The 12,337-nt window shown below is 44.8% G+C and overlaps 2 protein-coding genes across 2 annotated transcripts; both read left to right on the top strand.

The window, feature by feature from the left end:
- Positions 1–193: 193 nt before the first annotated feature.
- On the top strand, positions 194–6,057 carry LOC306819056 (ribose-phosphate pyrophosphokinase 2). The gene is made up of 7 exons (XM_079336818.1): positions 194–547; positions 2,733–2,916; positions 3,623–3,721; positions 4,026–4,150; positions 4,305–4,478; positions 4,665–4,824; positions 4,990–6,057. The coding sequence occupies exons 1-7, from the start codon at positions 426–428 to the stop codon at positions 5,080–5,082; spliced, it is 957 nt and encodes a 318-aa protein (XP_079192944.1). The 5' UTR covers positions 194–425; the 3' UTR covers positions 5,083–6,057.
- A 992-nt stretch (positions 6,058–7,049) lies between these two features.
- On the top strand, positions 7,050–9,411 carry LOC306819000 (thymosin beta-12). The gene is made up of 3 exons (XM_079336747.1): positions 7,050–7,175; positions 8,298–8,410; positions 8,524–9,411. Exons 2-3 carry the CDS (start codon positions 8,311–8,313, stop codon positions 8,550–8,552), a joined length of 129 nt encoding a protein of 42 aa, XP_079192873.1. The 5' UTR covers positions 7,050–7,175; positions 8,298–8,310; the 3' UTR covers positions 8,553–9,411.
- The last annotated feature ends 2,926 nt before the right edge of the window (positions 9,412–12,337 follow it).

Raw genomic sequence — 12,337 nt, 5'->3', positions numbered from 1 at the left:
TAATTGTAAATAAAGGTTGACACCCCTCAGTGATCTTTTGAGGATAAAGGTTCAAGAAAGTCTTGCAAAGCAATCAGCAAACTAGTACAACCTTACAGCATCATCAGGTCAATGAAGATAAGAGTTGAGTTTTAGAAGAGAAAACGTAAACATCTTCGTTTTTAACAAACACAACAGCCGCACATCATGATATGAGCGCACAGCTCGTCTGTCCAATCAGAGGAGAGCACTTCCCTTCACCGTGCACGCGCTGACCTGACGTTTCCTCTCTGCACAGTCCACACCACTGCAATGCTAAAGCTGCAACATTAGCACGCTTATTTTCCCCCTTTTCACGACCCTTTAGTGGGGAGACCTGTCATATTTTCGTATTCTTTCTTTTTTTTATTCTTAACTGAGCCGCAGGGCGTTTTTTTTTGTCGGACATGCCTAACATCGTACTTTTCAGCGGGAGCTCCCACCACGACCTGTCCCAGAAAGTAGCCGATCGATTGGGACTGGAGCTGGGGAAAGTGATCACGAAGAAATTCAGCAACCAGGAGACATGGTGAGCACTCACACGGACACTGACTGCTCTCTCCCTCCCTGTCATTGTGTCATGTATTTATTTGTGTTAATGAAGTGGCTGGTCTCTCGTGTCCCATGTGGAAGGGTTAGCTTGAAGCTAACAATAGTTTACTATTCAGCGGGCTGCGCTGGAGCGCTACACGTGACTCGTTAGCCACATGTAAACATGGCAGGCTAACAAGCTAACTTCTTCGCCCTTTATATTACACTTTCGTTGGGTTTTTTAAAACGATAACTAAAACATGTTCCTCTTAAATCAGACTGACAGCCACATAACAACTTTGTAATCACGCAGTGTTGGAGTAGCGTGCTGCGTACCAACCATGCTAACTAAGCTAACGAGGAGGAGACGGGGAAAAAAAGTGTTGGGCCAAGTGTTTCTCTAAAGTATTCCCCAAAAGGCCTCCTTCTTCGTTGTAACTCCGAGTATTCATTATATAAAGTGGAGGAGGTGCAGCTGGTGTTGTGGTGTTCTTCAGACAGAGAGGTGCATTTATTGTTTTTACGAAGGGGGGGGGGGGGGGATCATGTAAACTGGTGAGCAGAACTAGACGTAACACCCCAGCAAGGTGGTTCCTGCTTTTGGTTGTCTGTAACTGCGAAACCTGCACATGCAAAAAAATAAACATGAAAAGAAAAGAAGTGCACACTGTTCAGCCATGTCAATAAAATCCAGGTTATTTTTATGCCATTTAACTTTTTTTTTAAGTGTTGAAGGAAATTCAGTCCCCTTGATTCCTCTTATCCGAGGTCGACTCTCTGCATTGAAGCAAGTAAACTCAGACTTTCCTCTCCTCGGCAACGTTTTGCAACTCCTTCTGGGTGATTTCTGGCTTTTCCCAGTCCAGGTTTAACATATAGCCCCTCTGCATGATCAGGGTCTGACCTCGGAGTTGGGTGTACCTAGAAAACCTCCAAATGTAGGCCTGTGCAATATTTACACTTTTATTTTTCTGCAATAATTTACATGTCATACTGTGCAAATATGCATTTAATATCCATTGTTAATTTATTATGCAACAACCTGTAAAGAAGTCCCACCACATGTAGCCTACCTTAAACTTTTATTAGAGTTAATCTTTTATATTCTTCTTCTGTTGTTTTTCTTTTTAGCTGTCTGCACTTTAAGGTGAAGCCAAATAATTTTGTTGTACAATTATACACAATAAAGGCATTTTATTCTTTTTAATCCTAATCAGATGCCCGAACTTCCTCAACAGGCTCCTTTCAAAGTAAAGTAGTAGTCGTCCTCTCCGGCGATCACATCCTGCTCTTTTCACGGATCTTCTGCTCTCATGTCGAACGTCTTTCTCGGGTTTGTTAGGCGCTCACATCGTGCACGAGAGCTCGGTGTTTTACAATCCGACCACATCAAGCCGCCCTTCAAGCCTTTTTATCTGATTATAATGTGTTTTACTGAATCCTCTGAATTTGTGTGAGAAGCGAGCGTTCAGAGGACAATCTTTTTTTCTTTTTTTTGGGGGGGGGGGGTCAGATTGTCCGCCTGTTTAAACTTTCTTTTCGGAGCTCTCTGTACGTTCCTCTCCGAGCGATCCTTGGTTGTTGTATTTTGCGTTTCGTTGTCCTGTTTTTTTCCCTTTTTGTTCAGAACAAGCGCGCTGCAACACAAAATAAAACAATGTGAGTGTCAGCCCTTTTTTTTTTTCCTCCCCGTCCACCTTTACAGACGTGTTGTTTGGCTCCTGTGTTCACGCCGGCCTCTCTTATGAAAACCTTGTGACCGCACAGACAGTCCCTCTCTCCACTCTTTCATTGCTGCATATGTCCGCCGGTCACATGACCTGAGGCTGAGGGGGACCTGGACATGTCCCACTCAGGAATGTTTCACACACTGGCATGCTGCGTGCTTCCACGTCAGCTGTGGCTCGACTTGGTGTGTGTGTGTGTGTGTGAATGAGTGTGTGCCTGGCAGAGCAGTTTCTCCCTCCACGCCTGAACTTGTATTTTAGAATTCAAGAGAGCGAAGTCATGTCAAACTTTATTCAGGTTTAGTCTGAGTCACGTCACTTTGCTTTGTGCTCATATACTTAAACTCTTCTCACCCCGGTGTGATCAGCCCCGAGGTTAACACCCTCGCACCCTCTTCACTTTCAAACCTCAGGGTCTGACATGTCTTCTTCTCTCTCTCTCCCCTCTCCGAACAGCGTGGAAATCGGGGAGAGCGTCCGCGGCGAGGACGTCTACATCGTGCAGAGCGGCTGCGGCGAGATCAACGACAACCTCATGGAGCTGCTCATCATGATCAACGCCTGCAAGATCGCCTCGTCGTCCCGAGTCACCGCCGTCATCCCCTGCTTCCCGTACGCCCGGCAGGACAAAAAAGACAAGGTAGAGACCCTCGTGGACACGAAGCGCTTTGATCTAACTGCGGAGAAGTTTTTGTTCTGAATGTTTTATATATTCAGGAGGAACATTCATCCCTGTGTTTACACTCTGCTTCGCTCTCCTTGACATTCTTGGGGGGGGGGGGGGCAAATAACCTGTCGACACACTGACAGACTCTGCAGTGACGTGATATTGACAAGTCAACAAACGGATCCGTCACGTCCTCTAGCAGGCGCACAAGCTGGTTCACGCAACCTTCCTCTCCCGTCAATCATTATCTGCTGTTGCCTCAGACGCTCCCGTCTCGTCACGCCGCACTCAGTCAAAGCCCCGCTGCTGATGTTGATGCTTCCCTCAACGTGTGCCGCGTGCAGGTCGATGACCTTTCCTTGACCTCGTTAAAGATGTGGCCGTTCTTCGGGTGAGAGGGGAAACGCACGCTCAAAGATCCTTCCCCCCCCCCCCCCCCCCCCCCCCCCCCCCCCGGTGTTTGAGTGCCGTGACGCCTCGAGTGTTTCCTTGACCAACGCTGCAGCTCGGCAGCCTTAAATCCGTCGATCCGTCGGGGGCTTAAAATAAAAATAAAAAGTTTGAAACGAGCGACCTTGAAATGATTCGACTCGTGCCAAACGGAGACAAAGGACGGGACGCTGTTAGCGTTATGGGAAGTGTTCTGAAGCCATTTTTTTTGTTTCTCGATGCTTGTCAGAGTCGTGCGCCCATCTCGGCGAAGCTGGTGGCGAACATGTTGTCCGTGGCGGGAGCGGACCACATCATCACCATGGACCTCCACGCCTCACAGATCCAGGTCAGTATGTGAAGGAAGCTGCTAAACTGTTAGCTTAGCCTCAGCTGCTAAAACTCAGTTAAAACGTGTGAACTACTGACGTCATAGTTTAGATTTCTTCTTCTTCTGCTCTGACGTTGAGTTTATAAACTCTGAAATTCAAGCTAACAAGGAAACGAGGTGTGTTTAATGTTGGGGAGGTCGAAGAGGACGCGTGAGGATAGAAAACGTCACATTTTTTTGTCGTTCCTGTGCAGCGTGCTGAGCGATGATTAAAATGAAATGCAAGAATAAAAAGTGACTTTGTGATGTTTGTCCTTTTTAGGGCTTTTTCGACATCGCCGTGGACAACCTTTACGCAGAGCCGGCGGTGCTCCAGTGGATACGTGAAAATATCCCTGAGTGGAAGAACTGCATAATCGTTTCTCCGGACGCCGGTGGAGCGAAACGGTAAGAGTCCGGGACCGGTGAGAGCTGACAGTGGCTCATAGGCACTCAAGAAATGAAACGTCACTTTAACGGCACAACGGCGTCGATAAGAGTTTAAAGGAGAGCTGGGATGAAGTGGCGTGATTTTAAATGAACGTGCGTCCTTCCTGTCCAGAGTGACGTCCATCGCCGACCGCCTCAACGTGGACTTCGCCCTGATCCACAAAGAGAGGAAGAAGGCCAACGAGGTGGACCGCATGGTGCTGGTCGGCGACGTTAAGGACCGCGTCGCCATCATGGTGGACGACATGGCCGACACCTGCGGCACCATCTGCCACGCCGCAGACAAGTGAGTCGGAGGCGCACGTATTCAGAGCTGTAGAAGCAAAGGGCAGGCAGCCTTATCTGGGTTAGATTCGGATCAGATAGTGAAGGGTTACACATTAAAAGGTGATACGTGCCGTTTATTAATATCAAACTGATAAGGTGTCACATGTCGGCGGTTTTAGATTCAAATGATGAATTCTCCTCTCAGGCTGATCGATGCCGGAGCCGTAAAGGTCTACGCCATCCTCACGCACGGCATCTTCTCCGGGCCGGCCATCTCTCGCATCAACAGCGCCCCGTTCGAGGCCGTGGTGGTGACCAACACCATTCCACAAGAGGAGAAGATGAAGGCGTGCCCCAAAATACAGGTACACACACACACACACACGCGTGTGCTTTCTATCCCGCCTCAGATCACATGACTCGGTTTTTCTTTTTCCCCTTTCAGAAAATATTTACAGAAGTATAGAGGTGAAATTTTTTATTTATTTATTTTTTTTTTAACTCATGTGTTGGACTCTGTTTTCCTCCAGGTCATCGACATCTCCATGATCCTGGCGGAGGCGATCAGGAGAACCCACAACGGCGAGTCCGTGTCCTACCTCTTCAGCCACGTACCTTTGTAAAGGAAAAAGAGTGCGAGCGTTTTCTCGTCCTCCTTCCAATTCGAGCCGCTCGGCCGGCACTCGTCTGCCACATATCCTCCAGAAAGGTTCAGGGAAACAAAAAACAAAAAAACGACCCTGCTGGTTTTTCATCCCCCACGCCCTGCCGCCCCACGTGTCTATTAAAAGGTCACGCTCACATGATCGCTGTCTTTGACTTCTTCACCACGGGACAAATATCATTTCATCTCTCAAGTTGTATTTATGATTCTTCTTCTCTTGTTTCACTTTGTCCGACCTTAAAAACACCAGAGGCCTGGCCTTCACTTTAACCAAAGGGTCCACGATGTAACACAATGTCTTATTTGTACCTCACTTCAAAAACAACCATTCCACCGAGCCATACGAGTAGAAATATTTTGGCTTTTTAAGCTCCAGAGAATAATAAAATAGCTCAAAATGTGAAAATGTGCACCTTTCCTCCCCGAAGTGTTTACCTTAACAGCTGCTAAATGATTTGAATTAAGCTTAACTCTTAGCGCTATAAAGATTGTAATATTTTGGCTTCATACAGGAGTTAATTTCAAACTTTGTCTCACCTCTGAATTGTAATTTCTTCTTATCTGCGCTGCTTCCAACCTTCCTCCTTTATGTCTGCATAAGTCAGTGAGAGTTGAACTTCTCCAACAGGTCTGTTATCGATTAGAGAGAAGCGTGTGATACGAGGTGCTATGGGTGCGTCACCCATGTTTCAAAAAAAGGTCACGAAAACGGAGGGAGCCCAAAGCTTGAGGATAGCGTTTAATATTTCACCACGTCTTTAAACAGAACCTTGTAATCACGGCTGTAACGGGTCACTTTAGTTCAGACGAGGCAGCTTTCACTGTCTGCCTGTTGGTAGGTTAAAAAAAAGAAGCATGATTTAAATTTTTTTTTTATATGTAACACTTGGAGCTGTTTTGTTGACAATAAAGCTTTGACAATGGCTGACAGAAACTGTTCTGCTTGTCTTCACTTTAAGTTAGTAATTCTAAAAGGACATGTTTCAGGTGATTTAAAGTTTGGGGTTTAGAGATTTTTCCTTTCAATTTTAAAATTGTATTGAATCCCTTTATATGATGTCTTGTTGCAGCCTAGATTTCCCATAATGCAACACAGATGCATCTCTTTGCAAGTACCTGCATGGTTAATCATTAAAAGCTTTCAGTTTGTCTCAAAGTGTGTCATCTCTAAGCATGAACTTAGATCACACTGATGACGTCATTGTTTTTTAAATTACAATATCGATTAATATTAATTTATAGTTAAACTTATTTTCATTATATCTTTTGTTTTAAGTTTGCAGTATCCGAACCAAGACTAAGTAAACCTGATGACGTCATCATGATGACCCCCCCTCAGCAGTGCCCACAAGGTGGCATGAGCCGACTCTTCATCAGTCGTGCGCACCAGAACAGAAAGAAAAGAAAATATACTCACAACGCTGTAATAATACAACTGGTGGCATTAATGAACTAATTTGAACTCCACGTCTACTCAACCTTGTTCTTAATCATATTTGTGCTCCTAGAAGTCACTGAATTAAATGTGTCTGCTGCTCAACCACTCATGAAGGAGAGGCTGAATATCCACCAGGGGGCGTCATTCTACAGGAGCGTGCAGCTGGAGAAAGATAAAAGTGTGGGAGACATAAGCAGCCATTGAATCTACATTTCTTTTAGTCTTTTTTCGGATGAAATCCATTAACGACAAGGACTTTTGTAGTTCAACACGTGTGGAAATGAATAATAAACGTTAAATGTTTGGGAGGCCTTATTGACACAAAGCATCTTTTTTTTTGTGTTCAGATCTCCACAGAAACACAATAACTCCATGTATTTATTTCCCCTTCTGGGTTTTGGTGATGTGAGACTCCTCTTAAGACGTTTTACAGTGTTGAGTTTCAGCATGAGGATGGAGGTCCGAGCCTCACCAGCAGAGGGCCTCGGCAGATGGGAGCTGGTGATGTCAGATGTCATTAGCATATTTCTGACTATAACTAATGCTTGCGCTAAGACGCGCCACTACTGCTGCACCAACACTGACCAGAGACATCCAGCCACCAGAGCACACTGGTAAGATCAATTCAACGTTTCTTCTCTGTTCTTTCAGCCTCATTAGATGCATCTACAAAATAGAAGATAGAAGCGAGGATTAAGGTAGAGGCGTTTGGGGAAATGTGCCAAATGGATAACTAGGGAGGGGGAAAGATAATTCGGATTTAACGTGAACGCAACTTCTTTTTGTGTATTATAACCTCTCATGAGGGTTTGTTGTGACAGCAGCGATGACCTTTATGCTCTGTCTTTGTCATAACCGCATACAGTCTTGCATAACACCCTGTTTCCTTTGTTGCCTTGTATGCTCGAGACGCACGCGCCTGGTTCCTTTATTAAAAAGACGCGTTGAGTGCGCTTTATTCTGACTGTGAGCGTGTGTTTCTTGTGGGTTTTTTTTTTTGCATTGAACTTCGATATTAGGGAATGTGCAGACATGTAAATCTGGGCGGTGGTTCCTTCACGTTGCACCCCCAAGAGGGAGAAGAAGTACGTGACAAGTGAATTTGCGGGATGTTCTACAGCTTCCATGTGGAAAGCCCCTGCTTGGACACTCACAAACCAATATTTAATATCTAGAATAAAAACATTTTTTTTACTTTTTCTGTTCGTTTTTTGAGAACAGTTTCAAACCATTGCGCAGTTTGCTCAGTTTTTATTTCTATATTTTCCTCGCTCTGCCCAGCATGGGAACTGCTATTGTTATGTAAATGTCAGGTTTGAAGGCGTTGTGGGCTGGCTTCATTGTCTGGAGCAGCTCGTCCCCTGTGTGTGTGTGTGTGTGTGAGTCATTGTGTGTCTATGTGTGCGCAGTGTGAACCATCCCCGGGGTTTTTTGTGTTGAATAACGGGATGGAAGGCAGTCAAATCACGGCGGGCAGAGTGCAGGCGAACAAAAGAAGGCGGACGCATATTTTAGGAAAAAGTAGTCCGGTTACTGAGATTTAGGCAACGCCCTTCTTCTGATAGAAAAACGGTGCAGCACGTGCTTGGGTGGATTTAACTGCATGATTTATATACATTAGACATATTTGAGATATTTATAATAATCTGGTCAGGCTGTTTCTTGTAAATGCAATCAAAAGGAGGTTTTGTTATCTGCAGTATGATGAAATGTTTGTTTACATCCTGATCTTTCAGACCACCTGAAAAAATGTCAGACAAACCAGACATCTCAGAAGTCACCAAATTTGACAAATCCAAGCTGAAGAAGACAGAGACGCAGGAGAAGAATCCCCTGCCTACAAAAGAAAGTAAGTCTCAAAGACCAGCTCTTCAAACCTTCATTTTTATCATGGAGTTCGGCACATTTTGGTCTTTCTCCTGGTGGGTGTCTTATTTTTGTTCCATCTTTTCCCATCCACAGCCATCGAACAGGAGAAGCAGGACTCGTAGTGAAGCCCCTCCCTCCTGTCATGCACTGTACACCCCTCCTCCCGCATTGCCTTGTTTTCAGTCACTTCTTTTAGCTGTATAACTTTGTAACCGAAATTATGAAACGACAACAATAACCGAGCTGCACAGCCAGTGGTCGGATGAAGCCTTTGTCCGGGCTGTCGGCCTCGCCCCCTTAACGACTCCCTTTACCATCGACACGCCCGTCTTTACGTGACGATAAGGAAGACCTGTCTGAGGCGGAGGAGGTTGGGGGGGATGGCAGAAGGTGCACCCTAACAAATGGCATCACCCACACGCAGTTGAGAGGCCTGAGGGACGGGGCGTGGCCCACACCCCAAGATGCTTCTCCTCATCTCACCGCCAACACCCGACTTCTAGTGTGGCTGCTTTTGCGCTGTAGCTAAGGCGTCAAGCTTTTTACTTGTTGTTTTTATTGTCTTCTAATTTTTGGGAAATGCACAACTTTATTTGTACGCTGGCCAAAATGTAAATGCCCCAAAAAATTGATACTGTTGTCCATCACAATATTTTTTTTTCTTTTGTATGTTCACAATGATAACAAATGAGTGCAACGGATTCCATCGAGACGTGGGAGACGCTCAAATGGACCTTATTTACGGTTAATTTTGTAAGAGTGATTCGAGATAGCCTTTGTGTTGCAATCTGTCTCTGAATTGTCTCTAATGAGGACAAATTTTAAATTCTGTATACCGGAAATCGATTCCATGTGTTTGCTTTCAACCGTAGATCAAAGTTGTTTGGAGTTCAGCAGTCATGTAACTCTGCCACAAACCATTACCAGAAATGGAAAACCGTGAAATGTTGTAATAAAAAAGATTTCTTTAAAAAAAAAAAACACAGCTCATCTGCAAACTTCTTTTTCTCGACATTCATCCTCACTTTGACACACAGATACACATGCAAACAAAATCCCCAATTTAACCTCCATGTAATATTGTAGCTTAAAATGAGCCTCCCTGTCTTAACTGTAACCCACTTCCACACCTCAAAACAATCCGTCAGTGTTACTTAAGGGCTGAGGCTGTGCACTATTGAAAGGCTTAAATGTCTGCAGAAGGCATGGCAGGGATTTACCGACACAGGAGATGATGTATATGTGTGTGTGCGTGCGTGCAGAGAAAGAAAGAAGGACGCTGGAAATGAAAGCAACTTGTCAGACCACCTGTCATGCACATTTTTACTTGACTGCTCTCAGCAGAAGAAAAAAAAAGCTTCAAAGCTGGTGATTATTGCCGAGAAGCTCAAGACGTGCTGGAAATCGTCCAAGAACCCAACAAGTAGACGCGCTCTTTTGAGGAACTGTGATTGTTGCTGCATGTTTGGATCCAGGTTGCACATTTCTGACCTGAAACCTCTTCTTCAGAGGATTAATAAGGAAGGAGTGGACAATAGAGTGTCAGTAAAGATCTCTCTTGTTTCTGCTCTGATGCACTGGGGAGCATGTGGGTTAGTGTGCCCTGACCCAGAGAACAAGGTGTAGCCTCACAGGAGATTTACTCGGCCCTTCTTTACTCAACTGCCTTCGTCCTAAATTAGCCACCGCCTACAAAGCCTTAATGTCATTAGCATGACATTGCTAATGTCTGTAAACAGCATGCAATGGAAGATCTTTATGTTATGGTAGTTGCTTTTATTTAATTGCTGCTGTGGCTGAGGCTTTTGGAGGATGTAGTGGTGATGCATTTTGAGACATTAGTTGACACTTTTCAACAAGTCGGCTGTATTTGTGTTGCAGTATTTAGCTTGTATCTCGTGGCACTGCTTCCTGTAGTGCAATAACAAAAACGTTCAAAAGTGGGGAAAAGCATCTTTGAGGTCTCTCAGCTTTTTTTCTTCCCCAGGCCAGCGCTGAGATTGTTTGAGGCATCGCAATACTCTGCAAATCTTACAGTCAGCGTAAGTGGATTGTTGCTAAGTCAGTTGCTCTTAATAAGGCATTAATCTGCACCAATAAGGGATGTGGAGGTCAGTGGGCTAGCGCGCGGAGCGACTCGGCCAAAGCCTCGCAGTACCTCCCTCAGATTGGATTAACACCTACCATCTCCCAGTTTCTCCCTCTGCATGCTGGGACAGACCTTCCCCGGGAAAGTGACGGAGGATTTAAGGTGGAGCAGCAGCAGCAGACGGGTGGGGGAGGAGGAGGGAGGGGAGGGGGGGGTCAGATGCAGCCTTGCCTGGTATCCCATGGCAACAGCTGCTGCTGAGTCACTCCCTAGTGTTGGGCGGTCGGATACTTGTTATCCTTGCGGAGACTGTTCCTCCCTTAAGCACCCACATTAAAGCTGTCCTCCTGTTGGCGTGTTTCGAATACTCCGGAGATTAAGTAGCACATTCTGCTCTGTTGTGTATTTAAACACATTTGATTGGCTATCCTTGGAGGCCTCTAGTCTTGACTAACACATCTTAGAAACTGGATCGACTAGACTGATTGATTAACGGTTAGAGGCGGTCCTACAGGTGAATCTAATCTTAGCTTTCCCTTTACTTAGGGTAAGCATCACATCTGCTAATGTTAGTATGTTAGCATTTAGCCTCACAGTGACACTAGCATAGCTGCAGACTGTTCAGTGACTCACTCCTTTGTCACAAAGAAAAAGAAGCTCACTGCCCGTGTGTCTCTTTGGTAGCTGTGTTAAATATGATGTTCAGTCGCTGCTCGGTTTTCCTCCAAGAGAGCCGACTAAGTCAATTATCTTTTTTATCACTCACCAGCACAGGCAAACACAGGATCTGCTCTGTGATTACCATGGCAACTACCCACCCAGGAGCCATACTTGGCAACGGTCCTGAGGCGAGACGTGGCTGCCATCGACCACAAGTTAACACCTGACCATTAGCTCTAACAAGCCCAGAGATGTGTCTGTGGCCGCAGGAGACAGACATGAGAGAGAGCGTTGGAACAGGAAAGCACGTTTGTTTGGTGTTATTTGTCCAGTTTCCTGTCCAAAGCGTATCTCTCTACTGACTGTCTGTGGTGTCTTTGTTGACTGTTTGCTATCTCAGCTGTCAGCTACGATGATAAAACCACAAAGAAGACTTAAGCTACCCTTCACATATGTAACATGTGTTCCCCCTCTGCTGTGTTCGAGGTCATTTGATACTCACAACTGCTGCTTTTTTTCTGACATATGGTGATGACGAGCACATGAGGTATGAGTCTGAAGGACCATGAGTATGTTAGCTCCTTAGATGTGATTCAGAGGGTAACTTAATACTTCTATGAAAACAGCACGACAGACGATGTTAGATTCACTCACTTCTTCTGTTTTTATTACAGGCAGATTCTAATATGTGTTGTCATCACCGTAACTGTAAATGTGATATCTCAAGGATTCTTTCATATATATATATAAATTGGGCATAAATTAAGGGTTAATGATGATATTTTTTTTCTCCTTAAAAATCTGATTATGATGTCTCAGAAAAACACTTTTTTTTTCTGTTTGCGAAATTTGAACCTCAGGAATGTTAGAGCGAAATAATGAAGAACATAAACAAATCAACTTGGACTATTAGTTGGCAGAAGTTGTTTAATCGTCATTTAAAAGTCTTTTTAGCTGTTTACATTCATGTGTTGGATTACAGGAGTGGGGCGATGCGGATCCTGCAGACTTTTTTTTTTTTTAAATTAAGTAGACGATACATGCATCAAAAATTGTCCAAAACAGTTGTTCCAGTCACGTCCTCTTCATGCAAGGTGTTTACAGATAAGTGCAGCTCTGTGTCCGGATTAGAAGGGAAGCAGGAACTGACTGTTTATG

Source organism: Symphodus melops (genome assembly GCF_947650265.1).
Source record: "Symphodus melops genome assembly, chromosome: 23".
Classification (NCBI taxonomy): domain Eukaryota; kingdom Metazoa; phylum Chordata; class Actinopteri; order Labriformes; family Labridae; genus Symphodus; species Symphodus melops.
This window is presented reverse-complemented; position numbering and strand designations above follow the sequence as displayed.